We start from the raw sequence: 19164 nt of genomic DNA on the forward strand, positions 1-19164 counted from the left end.
TCTCCCCACTTCCCCTCGCCCACTCGCTCTTCCTCTTCCCCTTACTCTCTCGCTTTTCCTCTTCCTCACTCTTTCTTTCTCTCTTCCCCTCTTTTCTTTCCCTCCTCTCCTCACTCTCTCTCTCCCTATTCCCCTCACACCCTCTCTCCCTCTTCTCCTCACTCTTTCTCTCCCTCTTCCCCTCAATCTCTCTCTCTCTTCCACTCCCTCTTCCCCTCACTCTATCGATCTTACTCTTCCGCTCTCTATCGTACCCTCTTCCCCTCACTCTCTCTCTCCCCCTCACTCTCTCTCTCTCTCCCTCTTCCCCTCACTCTGTCTCTCCCCGCTTCCCCGCTCTCTGTCTCTCCCCCTCTTGCCCCACACTCACTCTCTCGCTCTTACCCTCACTTCCCCCTCTTCCCCTCATTCTCTCGCCCTTCCATTCACTCTCGCTCTCTACCCCGTGCTCTCACTCTCTTCTCCTCACTCCCTCTCACACTTTTCCCCTCACTTTCTTTTTCCCTCTTCCCCTCACTCTCTCTCTCTTCCCCTCACTCTCTCTCTCTTCCCCTTACTCTCTCTCTACCACTCACTCTCTCTCTCTCTCTTCCCATCACTCTCTCTCTCCCTCTTCCTCTCACTCTCCCTCTGTTCCTCTGCCCCTCACTCTCCCTCTCTCCCTCTGCACCTCATTCTCCCTATCTACCTCTGCCCCTCACTCTCCCTCTGTCCCTCTGCCCCACACTCTCCCTCACCCTCTGCCCCTCACTCTCCCTCTCTCCCTCACTCTCCCTCTCTCCCTCTTGCCCTCACACTCCCTCTCTCCCTCTGCCCCTCAATCTCTCTCCCTTCACCTCAGTCTTCATCTTCTCCTCACACTCACCCTCTACGCCTCACTCTCTCGCTCTCCCTCTTCCCCTCACTCTCTCGCTCTCCCTCTTCCCCTCACTCTCTCGCTTTCCCTCTGCCCCTCACTCTCTCGCTCTCCCTCTTCCCCTCACTCTCTCGCTCTCCCTCTTCCCCTCACTCTCTCGCTCTCCCTCTTTCCCTCACGTTCTCGCTCTTCCTCTTCACCTCACTCTCTCGCTCTCCCTCTTCCCCTCACTCTCTCGCTCTCCCTCTTCCCCTCACTCTCTCGCTCTCCCTCTTCCTCTCACTCTCTCGCTCTCCCTCTTCCCCTCACTCTCTCGCTCTCCCTCTTCCCCTCACTCTCTCGCTCTCCCTCTTCCCCCACTCTCTCGCTCTCCCTCTTCCCCTCACTCTCTCGCTCTCCCTCTTCCCCTCACTCACTCTCCCTCTTCCCCTCACTCACTCTCCCTCTTCCCCTCACTCACTCTCTCCCTATTCCCCTTGCTCACTCTCCATTTCTTCCGCTCACTCTCTCCCCACTTCCCCTCGCCCACTCGCTCTTCCTCTTCCCCTTACTCTCTCGCTTTTCCTCTTCCTCACTCTTTCTTTCTCTCTTCCCCTCTTTTCTTTCCCTCCTCTCCTCACTCTCTCTCTCCCTATTCCCCTCACACCCTCTCTCCCTCTTCTCCTCACTCTTTCTCTCCCTCTTCCCCTCAATCTCTCTCTCTCTTCCACTCCCTCTTCCCCTCACTCTATCGATCTTACTCTTCCGCTCTCTATCGTACCCTCTTCCCCTCACTCTCTCTCTCCCCCTCACTCTCTCTTTCTCTCCCTCTTCCCCTCACTCTGTCTCTCCCCGCTTCCCCGCTCTCTGTCTCTCCCCCCTTGCCCCACACTCACTCCCTCGCTCTTACCCTCACTTCCCCTCTCTTCCCCTCATTCTCTCGCCCTTCCATTCACTCTCGCTCTCTACCCCGTGCTCTCACTCTCTTCTCCTCACTCCCTCTCACACTTTTCCCCTCACTTTCTTTTTCCCTCTTCCCCTCACTCTCTCTCTCTTCCCCTCACTCTCTCTCTCTTCCCCTTACTCTCTCTCTACCACTCACTCTCTCTCTCTCTCTTCCCATCACTCTCTCTCTCCCTCTTCCTCTCACTCTCCCTCTGTTCCTCTGCCCCTCACTCTCCCTCTCTCCCTCTGCACCTCATTCTCCCTATCTACCTCTGCCCCTCACTCTCCCTATCTACCTCTGCCCCTCACTCTCCCTATCTACCTCTGCCCCTCACTCTCCCTCTGTCCCTCTGCCCCACACTCTCCCTCGCCCTCTGCCCCTCACTCTCCCTCTCTCCCTCACTCTCCCTCTCTCCCTCTTGCCCTCACACTCCCTCTCTCCCTCTGCCCCTCAATCTCTCTCCCTTCACCTCAGTCTTCATCTTCTCCTCACACTCACCCTCTACCCCTCACTCTCTCGCTCTCCCTCTTCCCCTCACTCTCTCGCTCTCCCTCTTCCCCTCACTCTCTCGCTTTCCCTCTTCCCCTCACTCTCTCGCTCTCCCTCTTCCCCTCACTCTCTCGCTCTCCCTCTTCCCCTCACTCTCTCGCTCTCCCTCTTTCCCTCACGTTCTCGCTCTCCCTCTTCCCCTCACTCTCTCGCTCTCCCTCTTCCCCTCACTCTCTCGCTCTCCTTCTTCCCCTCACTCTCTCGCTCTCCCTCTTCCTCTCACTCTCTCGCTCTCCCTCTTCCCCTCACTCTCTCGCTCTCCCTCTCCCCCCACTCTCTCGCTCTCCCTCTCCCCCCACTCTCTCGCTCTCCCTCTCCCCTCACTCACTCTCCCTCTTCCCCTCACTCACTCTCTCCCTATTCCCCTTGCTCACTCTCCATTTCTTCCGCTCACTCTCTCCCCACTTCCCCTCGCCCACTCGCTCTTCCTCTTCCCCTTACTCTCTCGCTTTTCCTCTTCCTCACTCTTTCTTTCTCTCTTCCCCTCTTTTCTTTCCCTCCTCTCTTCACTCTCTCTCTCCCTATTCCCCTCACACCCTCTCTCCCTCTTCTCCTCACTCTTTCTCTCCCTCTTCCCCTCAATCTCTCTCTCTCTTCCACTCCCTCTTCCCCTCACTCTATCGATCTTACTCTTCCGCTCTCTATCGTACCCTCTTCCCCTCACTCTCTCTCTCCCCCTCACTCTCTCTCTCTCTCCCTCTTCCCCTCACTCTGTCTCTCCCCGCTTCCCCGCTCTCTGTCTCTCCCCCTCTTGCCCCACACTCACTCTCTCGCTCTTACCCTCACTTCCCCCTCTTCCCCTCATTCTCTCGCCCTTCCATTCACTCTCGCTCTCTACCCCGTGCTCTCACTCTCTTCTCCTCACTCCCTCTCACACTTTTCCCCTCACTTTCTTTTTCCCTCTTCCCCTCACTCTCTCTCTCTTCCCCTCACTCTCTCTCTCTTCCCCTTACTCTCTCTCTACCACTCACTCTCTCTCTCTCTCTTCCCATCACTCTCTCTCTCCCTCTTCCTCTCACTCTCCCTCTGTCCCTCTGCCCCTCACTCTCCCTCTCTCCCTCTGCACCTCATTCTCCCTATCTACCTCTGCCCCTCACTCTCCCTCTGTCCCTCTGCCCCACACTCTCCCTCGCCCTCTGCCCCTCACTCTCCCTCTCTCCCTCACTCTCCCTCTCTCCCTCTTGCCCTCACACTCCCTCTCTCCCTCTGCCCCTCAATCTCTCTCCCTTCACCTCAGTCTTCATCTTCCCCTCACACTCACCCTCTACCCCTCACTCTCTCGCTCTCCCTCTTCCCCTCACTCTCTCGCTCTCCCTCTTCCCCTCACTCTCTCGCTCTCCTTCTTCCCCTCACTCTCTCGCTCTCCCTCTTCCCCTCACTCTCTCGCTCTCCCTCTTTCCCTCACATTCTCGCTCTTCCTCTTCCCCTCACACTCTCGCTCTCCCTCTTCCCCTCACTCTCTCGCTCTCCCTCTTCCTCTCACTCTCTCGCTCTCCCTCTTCCCCTCACTCTCTCGCTCTCCCTCTTCCCCTCACTCTCTCGCTCTCCCTCTTCCCCCACTCTCTCGCTCTCCCTCTTCCCCTCACTCACTCTCCCTCTTCCCCTCACTCACTCTCCCTCTTCCCCTCACTCACGCTCTCCCTATTCCCCTTGCTCACTCTCCATTTCTTCCGCTCACTCTCTCCCCACTTCCCCTCGCCCACTCGCTCTTCCTCTTCCCCTTACTCTCTCGCTTTTCCTCTTCCTCACTCTTTCTTTCCCTCTTCCCCTCTTTTCTTTCCCTCCTCTCCCCTCTCTCTCTCTCCCTATTCCCCTCACACCCTCTCTCCCTCTTCTCCTCACTCTTTCTCTCCCTCTTCCCCTCAATCTCTCTCTCTCTTCCACTCCCTCTTCCCCTCACTCTATCGATCTTACTCTTCCGCTCTCTATCGTACCCTCTTCCCCTCACTCTCTCTCTCCCCCTCACTCTCTCTCTCTCTCTCCCTCTTCCCCTCACTCTGTCTCTCCCCGCTTCCCCGCTCTGTCTCTCCCCCTCTTGCCCCACACTCTCTCGCTCTTACCCTCACTTCCCCTCTCTTCCCCTCATTCTCTCGCCCTTCCATTCACTCTCGCTCTCTACCCCGTGCTCTCACTCTCTTCTCCTCACTCCCTCTCACACTTTTCCCCTCACTTTCTTTTTCCCTCTTCCCCTCACTCTCTCTCTCTTCCCCTCACTCTCTCTCTCTTCCCCTTACTCTCTCTCTACCACTCACTCTCTCTCTCTCTCTTCCCATCACTCTCTCTCTCCCTCTTCCTCTCACTCTCCCTCTGTCCCTCTGCCCCTCACTCTCCCTCTCTCCCTCTGCACCTCATTCTCCCTATCTACCTCTGCCCCTCACTCTCCCTCTGTCCCTCTGCCCCACACTCTCCCTCGCCCTCTGCCCCTCACTCTCCCTCTCTCCCTCACTCTCCCTCTCTCCCGCTTCCCCTCACACTCCCTCTCTCCCTCTGCCCCTCAATCTCTCTCCCTTCACCTCAGTCTTCATCTTCCCCTCACACTCACCCTCTACCCCTCACTCTCTCGCTCTCCCTCTTCCCCTCACTCTCTCGCTCTCCCTCTTCCCCTCACTCTCTCGCTCTCCCTCTTCCCCTCACTCTCTCGCTCTCCCACTACCCCTCACTCTCTCGCTCTCCCTCTTCCCCTCACTCTCTCGCTCTCCCTCTTCCCCTCACTCTCTCGCTTCCCCTCACTCTCTCGCTCACCCGCTTCCCCCCACTCTCTCGCTCTCCTGCTTCCCCTCGCTCCCTCACTCTCCCACTTCCTCTCGCTCTCTAGCTCTCGCTCTCACCCTCACTCTCCATCTCTCGCTCTGCCCTTCACTCTCCCTCTGCTCCTCACTCTCCCTCTCTCCCGCTGGCCCTCACTCACCCTCTCTCCTGCTGCCCCTGACTCTCCCTCTGCCCCTCACTCTCCCTCTCCCCCGCTGCCCCTCACTCTCCCTCTCTCCCGCTGCCCCTCACTCTCCCTCTCTCCAGCTGCCCCTCACTCTTCCTCTCTCCAGCTGCCCCTCACTCTTCCTCTCTCCTGCTGCCCCTCACTCCCCCTCTCTCCGGCTGCCCCTCACTATCCCTCTGTCCCGCTGCCCCTCACTCTCTCTCTGCCCCTCACTCTCTCTCTCCCCCTGTTCCCCTCACTTCCAGTCTCTCCCAATCTTCCCCGCTCACTCTCTCTCTCTCCCTCTTGCCCCACTCTCTCTCTCCCTCATCCCCTCACACCTTCTTTCCCTCACTCGTCCTCTTCCACTCACTCGCCCTCTTCCCCTCACACTCCTCTCTCCTTCCCCTCACACTCCTCTCTCCTTCCCCTCACACTCTTCTCTCCCTCTTCCTCTCACACTCCTCTCTCCCTCTTCCCCTCACAGTCTCTCTCCCTCTTCCCCTCGCTCTCTCTCCCTCTTCCCCTCACTCACTCTCCCTCTTCCCCTCACTCTCTCCCTCTTCCCCTCACTTACTCTCCCTCTTCCCCTCTCACTCTCTCCCTTTTCCCCTCGCTCACTCTCCGCTTCTTCCACTCACTCTCTCCACCTCTTCCCCTCACCCACTCGCTCTTCCTCCTCCCCTCACTCTCTCGCTTTTCCTCTTCACCACTCTTTCCCTCTTCCTCTCTCTTTCTTTTCCTCTTCCCCTCACCCTCTCTCTCCTATTCCCCTCACACCCTCTCTCCCTCTTCTCCTCGCTCTTTCTCTCCCGCTTCCCCTCAATCTCTCTCTCCCTCTTCCCCTCACTCTATCGCTCTTACTCTTCCCCTCTCTATCGTACCCTCTTCCCCTCACTCTCCCTCTACCCCTCACTCTCACTCCCTCTCTCTTCCCCTCACTCCCTCTGTCCCTCTGCCCCTCACTCTCCCTCTCTCCCTCTGCACCTCATTCTCCCTATCTACCTCTGCCCCTCACTCCCTCTGCCCCTCACTCTCCCTCTGCCCCTCACTCTCCCTCTGCCCCTCACTCTCCCTCTGCCCCTCACTCTCCCTCTCTCCCTCACTCTCCCTCTCTCCCTCACTCTCCCTCTCTCCCTCTGCCCCTCACACTCCCTCTCTCCCTCTGCCCCTCAATCTCTCAACTCCCTCTGTCTTCATCTTCCCCTCACACTCACCCTCTTCCCCTCACTCTCTCGCTCTCCCTCTTCCCCTCACGCTCTCGCTCTCCCTCTTCCCCTCACTCTCCCTCTTCCCCTCACTCTCTCGCTCTCCCTCTTCCCCTCACGCTCTCGCTCTCCCTCTTCCCCTCACTCTCTCACTCTCCCTCTTCCCCTCACTCTCTCACTCTCCCTCTTCCCCTCACTCTCTCGCTCTCCCTCTTCCCCTCACTCTCTCGCTCTCCCCCTTCCCCTCACTCTCTCGCTCTCCTGCTTCCCCTCACTCTCTCGGTCACGCGCTTCCCCTCACTCTCTCGGTCTCCCGCTTCCCCTCACTCTCTCGCTCTCCCGCTTCCCCTCGCTCCCTCACTCTCCCACTTCCTCTAGCTCTCCCTCTCCCCCTCACTCTCCATCTCTCCCTCTGCCCCTGACTCTCCCTCTCTCCCGCTGCCCCTCACTCTCCCTCTCTCCCGCTGCCCCTCACTCTCCCGCTGCCCCTCACTCTCCCTCTCCCCCGCTGCCCTCACTCTCGCTCTCTCCCGCTGCCCCTCACTCTCCCTCTCTCCCACTGCCCCTCACTCTCACTCTCTCCCACTGCCCCTCATTCTCCCTCTGTCCCGCTGCCCCTCACTCTCTCTCTGCCCCTCACTCTCTCTCTCCCCCTGTTCCCCTCACTCCCAGTCTCTCCCCCTCTTCCCCGCTCACTCTCTCTCTCCCTCTTGCCCCACTCTCTCTCACCCTATGCCCCTCACTTCCCCTCTCTTCCCTCATTCTCTCACCCTTCTCTTCACTCTCGCTCTCTATCCCTCGCTCTCTCTCTCTTCTCCTCACTCCCTCTCTCCCTTTTCCCCTCACTTTCTTTCTCCCTCTTCTCCTCAGTCTCTCTCTCTCCCCCTCTTGCCCCATTCTCTCTCTCTCCCTCTTCCCCTCACTTCCACTCTCTCCCTCTGCCCTTCACTCCCACTCTCCCTCTTCCACTCACTCTCCCTCTTCCCCTCACTCTCCCTCTTCCCCTCACTCTCCCTCATCCCCTCACTCTCTCTCATCCCCTCACTCTCTCTCATCCCCTCACTCACCCTCTTCCCCTCACTCGCCCTCTTCCCCTCACATTCCTCTCTCTTTTTTCCCCTCACATTCCTCTCTCCTTCTTCCCCTCACTCTCCCTCTCACTCTCGCTCTTCCCTTCACTTTCCCTCTCCCTCTTCCCCTTAGTCTCCCTCTTCCGCTCATTCGCACTCTCCCTCTTCCCCTCACTCGCACTCTCCCTCTTCCCCTCACTCGCACTCTCCCTCTTCCCCTCACTCGCACTCTCCCTCTTCCCCTCACTCGCACTCTCCCTCTTCCCCTCACTCGCACTCTCCCTCTTCCCCTCACTCGCACTCTCCCTCTTCCCCTCACTCGCACTCTCCCTCTTCCCCTCACTCGCACTCTCCCTCTTCCCCTCACTCGCACTCTCCCTCTTCCCCTCACTCGCACTCTCCCTCTTCCCCTCACTCGCACTCTCCCTCTTCTGCTCACTCGCACTCTCCCTCTTCCGCTCACTCGCACTCTCCCTCTTCCGCTCACTCGCACTCTCCCTCTTCCCCTCACTCGCACTCTCCCTCTTACCCTCACTCGCACTCTCCCTCTTACCCTCACTCACACTCTCCCTCTTCCCCTCACTCGCACTCTCCCTCTTACCCTCACACTCTCACTCTCTATCATACCCCTCACTCTCATCCTCTTCCCCTCTCACGCTTCACTCTCTTATCTTCCCCCTCACTCTCATCCTCTTCCCCTCTCTCCCTCGCCCCCTCACTCTTTCACATTCTCCCTCTTCCCCTCACTCTTTCACCCTCTCCCTCTTACCCTCACTCTTTCACTCTCTCCCTCTTCCCTTCATTCTGTCACTCTCACCCTCTTCCCCTCACTCTTGCACTCTCACCCTCTTCCCCTCACTCTTGCACTCTTCCCCTCACTCTCACCCTCTTCCCCTTACTCTTTCACTCTCTCCCTCTTCCCCTCACTCGCACTCTCCCTCTTCCCCTCACTCGCACTCTCCCTCTTCCCCTCACTCGCACTCTCCCTCTTCCCCTCACTCGCACTCTCCCTATTCCCCTCACACTCTGGCACTCTCTATCTTCCCCCTCACTCTCATCCTCTTCCCCTCTCACGCTCTCACTCTCTATCTTCCCCCTCACTCTCACCCTCTTCCCTTCTCACTCTCTTCCCTTCACTCTTTCACTCCCTCCCTCTTCCCCACGCTCTTTCACTCTCTCCCTCTCCCCCTCACTCTTTCACTCTCTCCCTCTCCCCCTCACTCTTTCACTCTCTCCCTCTCCCCCTCACTCTTTCACTCTCTCCCTCTCCCCCTCACTCTTTCACTCTCTCCCTCTTCCCCTCACTCTTTCACTCTCTCCCTCTTCCCTTTACTCTTTCACTCTCACCCTCTTCCCCTCACTCTTGCACTCTCACCCTATTCCCCTCACTCTTTCACTCTCTCCCTCTTCCCTTCACTCTCTCCCTCTTTCCCTCTCACTCTCACCCTCTTCCCCTCACTCTTTCACTCTCACCCTCTTCCCCTTACTCTTTCACTCTCTCCCTCTTCCCCTCACTTGCACTCTCCCTTTCCCTCACTCTCTCTCTCCCTCTTCCCCTCACTGTCTCTCTCCCTCTTCCCCTCACTCACTCACTCCCTCTTCCCCTCACTCACTCACTCCCTCTTCCCCTCACTCACTCTCTCCCTCTTCCCCTCACTCACTCTCTCCCTCTTCCCCTCACTCACTCTCTCCCTCTTCCCCTCACTCACTCTCTCCCTCTTCCCCTCACTCACTCTCTCCCTCTTCCCCTCACTCACTCTCTCCCTCTTCCCCTCACTCTGTCTCCCTCTTCCCCTCACTCTCTCTCCCTCTTCCCCTCATTCTCTCTCCCTCTTCCCCTCACTCACTCTCTCCCTCTTCCCCTCACTCTTTCATTCTCTCACTCCTCCCCTCACTCACTCACTCCCTCTTCCCATCGCTTTCACACTCTCCCTCTTCCCCTCATTCTCTCGCTCTTCCCCGTCACTATTTCCCTCACACTCTGTCTCTCTCCAACTTCCCCTCTCCCTCTCTCTCTCCATCATCCACCTGACTGTCTCTCTTCCTCTCACTCTCGCCGTCTTTCTCTCACTTTCTTTCCCCCTCTTCCCCTCACTCACTCTCTCTCCTAACCTCACACTCTCTTTTCCCCTTACTCTATCTCTCTCTTCCCTTCACTCTCTCTAGCCTGTTTGTTTCTCTCTTCCCCTCACTCTCTCTCTCTTGCCCTCACACTCTCCATCTTCCCCTCACTTTACACTGTCCCTTAAAGTGGATACTTTCATCTCCTGGAATCAGTTCAAAGCTGTTCTCCACTCCTGATGGCCTGCTTCCTTTTTCCTTTCCCAACCAGACAACTCCTAATCCCGAACTGACTTTCACAGTGAGGGTTACCCTGGAGATTCCTCCCTCTATCCAACTATAGGCAAGTCTTCCAGCCTCACTTAAATCCTCATGAGCTTGGTCTTTCCAATCTGAGCGTGAGCAATCGAGCCAGCATTTTCTCTGCTCCAGGTGCTGGAGTAGCTGCCTCTACATCCTGCACTCCCTCTTGCAGACTTCCTTGGGTCTAAGAGTTTCAGGGATAGCTTAGGAAATCCTGTTATCGAGGCTACAATGGCTTGCTATGGACTCATTCCCTCTCATGGCCCATCTCCATGACAACGTGAATCACATGGGCCTCGCACCCAGATAGAAATGCTAATTAGCTATCCTGTAGATCCCGAACTCCATTCTATCTTGGAATTAAATATACAGTTTATAGTATAACCATTTATAAAACCTAACATTCCTAATACCTCCCTTTAAGACTTGGAGACCGACAGTCTAACCACATTCAGCATAGATGCTCTTGCCATTGTCCGCAGGTGTGAACATCTTCTGAGCAAGTCTCCAGTGTTGGGTCCCTCTTGTCCCCATATGAACCAAGCCATCCAGGTTTGTTGTTGGGCAGAATTCAGAGCAGGTCACATGACCCTCTTCATTCCTCCATTGTAAATTAAAGAGACAGTCCCAAAACATAATCTTACAAAATTCATATTTGCAACACTACCACAACCTCCTTGCTCTCACTCATTCTCGCACACTCCTCGCTCTCTGTCACTCCAGGCTCACCCTAACACTGTCACCAAGCCCATTCCTGCTCTCTCACCCACCTCACGCTCTCTCTCTGTCATACCTCTTGTTCTCTCACCCCTTCTCGTTCACGCTCTCCCTTATCCCGCCTCACTCACGTTCTTTCTCACCAGATCTCGTTCTTCACTCACTCAAGCTACCCCTTAAGTCTCTCTCGTACCTTTCCTCCTCTGTCTCTCCTCTTCTTTCTCATCCCCTTATCTTCTGTCACCCTTGGCTCTCTCTGTCACCCCACTTTCTCTCTCCCACCCTCTCTCTAACTCTCTCTTTCCCCGTTGCTCTCACCTTCACTCTCTCTCCATCTCACCCTCAATCTCACTTTTCCTGTCTCTCACCTTCACCCTCATTCTCTCTCTTGTTGCTCTCTCACTCTTTCTCCACTTAGTTTCCCGCCCAATGGCCTTCCCCGATTCTCTCACCCACACTTTCCCCTTCACTCCCTATCCCTCTTCATTTCTTTTATCCCCTCGCATGCTCTTTCTCAGTCTCTCATCTTACTCTCTCCCCCTTTCACCGTCACTTATCCCTACCCCAGTCACTGAGTCACTGTCACAGTCTCTCTACTTCCCATCGCCTCACAGCCACTTTACTCCCATTAGGATTATACTCTCCCCTCGTTTGCTGCTAACAATGGTATAGCATTATTATATGTGTGAAGCCGGTATCATGATCAACACTGCAGGCGTATTTTCTAATGCACCCTCTCAGCACAAAGTCTGGTCAGTGAGGAGTTTATAATGGAAACTGCAGCTAACTACACTAACTGCTGCCAACTGAGGGTAACTGACAGTAATTATGACTAACTGTAGGTAAACGAGGGCAACTCAGAGTAACCGTGGCTAAATGAGGGTAACCGATTAACTGCAGAGCTCTGTGGCTAAATGTGATTAACTGTAGCTAACAGCAACTACCTGCTGGTAAGTGTGAATAAGTGCAGCTTAACTTGGGATTTACACTACAGGCAACAGGTGTTGAGATTCCCCCCAAGATCCAGTCACTAATATTAATCAGCCTTTAAATGATGAGGATGAGTTTGCTAGGCATGCTTTTCTAAATACAGTTGACCATAACTGGAATTGTGCTGTTATCCTCAATCATATTTCCCAGGGTATCTTTACCATGAGCTGCGTCATTCTCAAGTCTTCCATGTTCAATTCCCATGTCTATGTAGCAGGAGTGACTACATAGCAATCAGAAACAGGAGCTCTGAATTCAAAGGAATGGAAGGTGAGACATTTCAGTCAGTAAAGCACAGCTGACACTGAATTTATCAAACGGATTCAAGGGGGAATCACCTGACACTGCTGTGAGCCAATTGTTAGTGGTCCAGCAAGTCTCACTGCCCCTTGGCATGTGTAGAGAATCTATGGCATTCATAAAAGATTCTGATTTAAATCTTGAGGCAGCAGCTGCTGTGAATTGTACCTGACACTCTCTTTGCCTGCGATGAATGTTGGCATGGCTGTGAGTGGGCTCCTCAGGTCTTTCCTGATGTAGATTTTTTCCGTGGAAGCTGCGCAGTTTGCTGGTTTTTCTCGCTGTGTTTCAATCGGTTTTCTCTCGCACTGAACAGCTAATTTTAGAAGAAAAATTAAAACACGTTACGAGCACAGTGAGACTTGTGTGTTCTCAGTACATCCCCAGGCTCTTTTAACTTGACAAGGCTTCGTACACAGCTGGTCATGGTTCTTGGGAAGCATTCTGTGCTTCTTTACGAAAGACATGCAGTGATCCTGACACTCCAGATATTTGCCCTGTTCTCGTGCTTCAAGCACCCCACTAACATGTACAAGGAGCTTTATCCAGCATGTTCTGCAGACAGAGACATGGATAGAAAGTTTTAATTAGTGTGTCCAACAGAGAAAAGAGGAACTGCTAGACCTGGTTCTAGGGAATGAGGTGCCAAGGGGATCAAGTGTCAATAGGGGAATGTTTAGGGGACAATGATCATTCTATCAAAAGGTTTAGGTTGGGTCTGGAAAAGGATAGGGAACAATTCAGAGTAAGAATAATTAATGGTGAGAAAGCCAAACTCAATGGGGTAAGAACAGATCTTGGCTGAATAGATTGGAATCAAAGTTTGGAAGGAGAAACAATAACAGAACAATGTTCGGTCACAGTCAAGACATATTTCCATGAAGGGGAAAGGTAGGGCAAACAAATCCACAGCTCCCTGGATGATGAAAGAAATAGAAATTAAAATGAAAACAACCTCTCCCTCCAGCAGCACCGCCGTACCCTTTTTCAAAGCTGGCACGTGCCCCCAGTTTCATTTTATTCTTCGGCTCATCCGACGCCTCAACAAGAAACTTTTTCTCTTTCTCTCAAGTGCTAAGGAACGCAAGCTCCAACAACTCATCGACACCAACACCCATCTAGGACCCTCCACCCCTGCCCGTCCCTCCCTCCCCACCCCATCTTCCAAACCCAACCCCAGCCGTGTATTCACTATACCCCCTGACCTTCCCCTCTCCGATGCTGAACGTTCAGTGCTCAGCAAAGGACTTAGTTTCATACACTTACGCCCTCACCTCAATGAATTTCGGGCTCGGCATGATGCTGAACTCTTCTTCCGCCGTCTTCGTCTCCGGGCTCACTTCTTTGGGCAGGAGTCCTCTCCCAGTTCAACGGATCCTTTTACCCACCTCCAATATTCTCCCTCCACCTGGACCCCTCCCTCTGGATTCTTACCTTCTCTTGAGCTTTTCATTGAGAACTGTCGGCGCGACATTAGTCGTCTCAATTTCTCTGCTCCTCTCACCCATTCTAACCTGTCTCTCTCTGAACTTACTGCACTCCATTCTCTCAGGTCCAACCCTGACATTGTCATCAAACCCACTGACAAGGGTGGTGCTGTTGTTGTCTGGCGCACTGACCTCTACCTCACGGAGGCTGAGCGTCAACTCACAGACACTTCCTCTTACCTCTCCCTGGACCATGACCCCACCACTGAACATCAAGCCATTGTTTCCAGGACTGTCACTGACCTCATCTCCTCTGGGGATCTTCCTCCCACAGCTTCCAACCTGATAGTCGCCCAACCTCATACGGCCCGCTTCTATCTCCTACCCAAAATCCACAAACAGAACTGCCCCGGTAGACCGATCGTCTCAGCTTGCTCCTGCCCCACAGAACTCATTTCTCGTTATCTTGACTCCATTCTCTCTCCCCTTGTCCAGTCCCTTCCCACCTACATCCGTGATTCCCCTGACACCTTACGTCACATCAACAATTTCCAATTCCCTGGCCCCAACCGCTTCCTCTTCACCATGGACATCCAATCCCTCTACACCTCCATCCCCCACCAGGATGGACTGAGGGCCCTTGGCTTCTTCCTCGAACAGAGGCCCGAACAATCCCCATCCACCACTACTCTCCTCCGTCTGGCTGAACTTGTTCTCACGCTGAACAATTTCTCCTTCAACTCCTCTCACTTCCTCCAAATAAAAGGTGTGGCTATGGGTACCTGCATGGGCCCCAGCTATGCCTGTCTTTTTATGGGGTATGTGGAACATTCCTTGTTCCAGTCCTACTCCGGCCCCCTTCCACAACTCTTTCTCCGGTACATCGATGATTACTTCGGTGCCGCTTCATGCTCTCGTCGGGACTTGGAAAAATTTATTAATTTTGCTTCCAATCTCCACCCCTCCATCATTTTCACGTGGTCCATCTCTGACACCTCCCTTCCCTTCCTTGACCTCTCTGTCTCAATCTCTGGTGATAGACTGTCCACCAATATCCATTACAAACCCACCAACTCCCACAGCTACCTCGACTACAGCTCCTCACGCCCCGCTTCCTGTAAGGACTCCATCCCATTCTCTCAGTTCCTTCGCCTCCGTCGCATTTGTTCCAATGATGCCACCTTCAAAAACAGTTCCTCTGACATGTCCTCCTTCTTCCTTAACCGAGGTTTTCCACCCACAGTCGTTGACAGGGCCCTCAACTGTGTCCGGCCCATCTCCCGCGCATCCGCCCTCACGTCTTCTCCTCCCTCCCAGAAACATGATAGGGTCCCCCTTGTCCTCACTTATCACCCCACCAGCCTTCGCATTCAAAGGATCATCCTCTGCCATTTCCACCAACTCCAGCATAATGCCACTACCAAACACATCTTCCCTTCACCCCCCCATCGGCATTCCGTAGGGATCGCTCCCTCCGGGACACCCTGGTCCACTCCTCCATCACCCCCTACTCCTCAACCCCCTCCTATGGCACCACCCCATGCCCACACAAAAGATGTAACACCTGCCCCTTCACTTCCTCTCTCCTCACCGTCCAAGGGCCCAAACACTCCTTTCAAGTGAAGCAGCATTTCACTTGCATTTCCCCCAACTTAGTCTACTGCATTCGTTGCTCCCAATGTGGTCTCCTCTACATTGGAGAGACCAAACGTAAACTGGGCGACCGCTTTGCAGAACACCTGCGGTCTGTCCGCAAGAATGACCCAAACCTCCCTGTCGCTTGCCATTTCAACACTCCACCCTGCTCTCTTGCCCACATGTCTGTCCTTGGCTTGCTGCATTGGTCCAGTGAAGCCCAACGCAAACTGGAGGAACAACACCTCATCTTCCGACTAGGCACTTTACAGCCTTCCGGACTGAATATTGAATTCAACAACTTTAGGTCGTGAGCTCCCTCCCCCATCCCCACCCTCTTTCTGTTTCCCCTTTCCTTTTTTTTCCAATAAATTATATAGATTTTTCTTTTCCCACCTATTTCCATTATTTTTAAATATCTTAAAATCTTTTATGCTCTCCCCACCCCCACTAGAGCTATAACTTGAGTGCCCTACCATCCATTCTTAATTAGCACATTCGTTTAGATAATATCACCAACTTTAACACCTGTGTTCTTTTGTTCTATTGTTGTTGACATCTTTTGATGATCTGCTTCTATCACTGCTTGTTTGTCCCTACAACCACACCCCCCCTCCACTTCTCTCTCTCTCTCTCTCTCCGCCCCCCCCACACACCTTAAACCAGCTTATATTTCAACTCTTTCTTGGACTCGAACTCATGTTCTGTCGAAGGGTCATGAGGACTCGAAACGTCAACTCTTTTCTTCTCCGCCAATGCTGCCAGACCTGCTGAGTTTTTCCAGTTGAAGACAACAAAATGTGTCAGGATAATACAGGCTGTGAAGCAGGCTGAATATTGAAGGTTCAGAGGGAAAGTGAAAAAGCAAATAAGAGAAGCTAATACAGAGTTTGATAAAAGACTGGCTAACATAGAAGGGAATCCAAAAGTCTTCTGTAAGCATATAGAGAGTTAAAGGGTGGTAAGAGGAGGAATGGGGCCAATTAGGGACCAAAAAGGGGATTTACACATGGAAGTAGTGGGTATGGCTGGGGTATTAAATAAATACCTTGTATCTGTTTTTGTGTTGTTGTAACACTCCCCTGACACTGCAGGTACAATGTGACACGCCCCTGACGCTCCGGGTACAGTGCGACACGCCCCGACGCTCCGGGTACAGTGTGACAACTCCCCTGGCACTTGGGGTACAGTGCGACACTCCCCCGGCACTCGGGGTACAGTGTGACAACTCCCCCGGCACTCGGGGCAAAGTGCGATCCTCCCCCGGCACTCGGGGTACAGTGCGACCCTCCCCCGGCACTCGGGGTACAGTGCGACTCTCCCCCGGCACTCGGGGTACAGTGCGACCCTCCCCCGGCACTCGGGGTACAGTGCGCCACTCCCCCGGCACTCGGGGTACAGTGCGCCACTCCCCCGGCCCTCGGGGTACAGTGCGACACTCCCCCGGCCCTCGGGGTACAGTGCGACACTCCCCCGGCACTCCGGGTACAGTGCGACACTCCCCCGGCACTCCGGGTACAGTGCGACACTCCCCCGGCACTCCGGGTACAGTGCGACACTCCCCCGGCACTCCGGGTACAGTGCGACACTCCCCCGGCACTCCGGGTACAGTGCGACACTCCCCCGGCACTCCGGGTACAGTGCGACACTCCCCCGGCACTCCGGGTACAGTGCGACACTCCCCCGGCACTCCGGGTACAGTGCGACACTCCCCCGGCACTCCGGGTACAGTGCGACACTCCCCCGGCACTCCGGGTACAGTGCGACACTCCCCCGGCACTCCGGGTACAGTGCGACACTCCCCCGGCACTCCGGGTACAGTGCGACACTCCCCCGGCACTCCGGGTGCAGTGCGACACTCCCCCGGCACTCCGGGTGCAGTGCGACACTCCCCCGGCACTCCGGGTACAGTGCGACACTCCCCTGGCACTCCGGGTACAATGTGAAACTCCCCTGACACTCTGGGTACAGTGTAATACTTACATTCTATTTTCATGCCCATCTCTAAACATTTTTGAAGCCTGCAGAACTGACAGCGGTTACGATGGTGCTTGTTGATGACACAGTCTTGACTGCTACGGCAGCTGTACGTCAGATTTTTCCTCACACTACGTTTGAAGAATCCTTTACAACCCTCGCAGCTGACAGCACCATAGTGACGTCCTTTAAAAGTAAAGGTGTACAGGGTTACATTGTCAGATTTGGTGACTGAGCATAATCAAATAGTACTGAATCAGTCTCAAGCCATGCCTTCTGGCTTTCACATTTGTTGGAATCCCACTGCGAGGACGTTCAGGTGGTCCTTGCTTCTGGATACCTGACATCACAGGTTAAAGAAGTATATTCTTCAGCACTGCACTGAAACCACAGCCTGGATTATGGGGCTCAGGTTTCTGGGGTGGGTCTTAAACCCACAACTTTAAGCTTCTCACTGATAGTTATTCCTGAGGCAGGAAATCACTGGAGATAATACTGGAAATCACGGAGATAATAATTAATAGCACTGTGTATTTTGTTCTGAAAGAGGAAATGTATTGCTGGTGAAATGGTGCGTAATTCAGCTCTTAGTCTCCTGTTCTGTGTGAAGCACCTTAAAACATAAACTCCCTGCAACGGGGCGGGAGAGGGGTTAAAAACTATAAATCTTGAAATGTAACTACAACCCAGTGTCCTTCGATTTTTAAGGCAGAGAGGTGCAAGTGTCTTGGCGGGGCTAGACACTTGTCACATTTAACTCGGGTTCCCACAGTGCAACTGCAGCATTTACTGCATTTAAATTTATAGCCAGCAGGATGGGTTTCCCTCTAGCTGAAGGGAGTCTGAAGTCATAGAGTCAATATAACACTGAGGAGGCTATTTGGTCCATCAAATCCATATCCAGATCAAGAAGATGACGAGATCAACTGATCTTGCATCCAGTCCAATTGCTCCTCCCACCCTCCTGAGCACTGTGCTCCACCCTCACCACCATGTCTCAGTCATTCCCTCCCAGGCACAATGCTCAGCATTCCCCACTGTCCCTTCATGTCCCAGTCGTTCCCTCCCGATCAGTGCTCAGCATTCCCCACTGCCCCTTCACCAGGTCCCAGTCATTCCCTCCCGATCAGTGCTCAGCATTCCCCACTGTCCCTTCACCATGTCCCAGTCGTTCCCTCCCAGGCACAGTGCTCAGCATTCCCCACAGTCCCTTCACCATGTCCCAGTCGTTCCCCCCCAGGCACAGTGCTCAGCATTCCCCACTGTCCCTTCATGTCCCAGTTGTTTCCTCCCGATCAGTGCTCAGCATTCCCCACTGCCCCTTCACCAGGTCCCAGTCGTTCCCTCCCGATCAGTGCTCAGCATTCCCCACTGTCCCTTCACCAGGTCCCAGTCATTCCCTCCCAATCAGTGCTTAGCATTCCCCACTGCCCCTTCATGTCCCAGTCGTTCCCTCCCGGGCACAGTGCTCAGCATTCCCCACTGCCCCTTCACCATATCCCAATCATTCACTCATAAGCACAGTGCTCAGCATTCCCCACTGCCCCTTCATGTCCCAGTCGTTCCCTCCCGAGTACAGTGCTCAGCATTCCCCACTGTCCCTTCATGTCCCAGTCATTCTCTCCCAGGCACAGTGCTCAGCATTCCCCACTGCCCCTTCACCATATCCCAATCGTTCACGCCTAAGCACAGTGCTCAGCATTCCCCACTGCCCCTTCGTGTCCCAGTCGTTCCCTCCCGGGTACAGTGCTCAGCATTCCCCACTGCCCCTTCATGCCCCAGTCGTTCTCTCCCAGGCACAGTGCTCAGCATTCCCCACTGCCCCATCACCATGTCCCAATCATTCTCTCCTGAGCACAGTGCTCAGCATTCCCCACTGTCCCTTCATGTCCCAGTTGTTCCCTCCTGATCAGTGCTCAGCATTCCCCACTGCCCCTTCACGTCCCAGTCGTTCCCTCCCAATCAGTGCTCAGCATTCCCCACTGCCCTTTCACCATATCCCAGTCATTCCCTTCCGGGCACAGTGCTCAGCATTCCCCACTGTCCCTTCACCATGTCCCAGTCATTCCCTTCCAAGCACAGTGCTTAGCATTCCCCACTGCCCCTTCACCACATCCCAATCGTTCTCTCCCGAGCACCATGTTCACCTACCAATGCCCCATCACCTTGTTCCAATTATTCCCTCTCTCCATTCTGTCAATTGTATGGTCGAGGCAGAATCGTTCATTGCAT

General features: G+C 54.4%; 1 protein-coding gene across 1 annotated transcript in view; it reads right to left on the reverse strand.

The window, feature by feature from the left end:
- The window catches only part of nr2c2 (nuclear receptor subfamily 2, group C, member 2), a 347317-nt gene that overhangs the window by 244277 nt on the left and 83876 nt on the right, over positions 1-19164 (reverse strand). The window contains exons 5-6 of the mRNA XM_041191833.1: positions 16939-17118; positions 12078-12209 (exon numbers count right to left, since the gene is read on the reverse strand). Coding sequence (XP_041047767.1) covers positions 12078-12209; positions 16939-17118 — 312 coding nt within the window. The remainder of the gene's footprint in view (positions 1-12077; positions 12210-16938; positions 17119-19164) is intronic.

This window comes from Carcharodon carcharias, chromosome 7 (assembly GCF_017639515.1).
Source record: "Carcharodon carcharias isolate sCarCar2 chromosome 7, sCarCar2.pri, whole genome shotgun sequence".
Lineage (NCBI taxonomy): Eukaryota > Metazoa > Chordata > Chondrichthyes > Lamniformes > Lamnidae > Carcharodon > Carcharodon carcharias.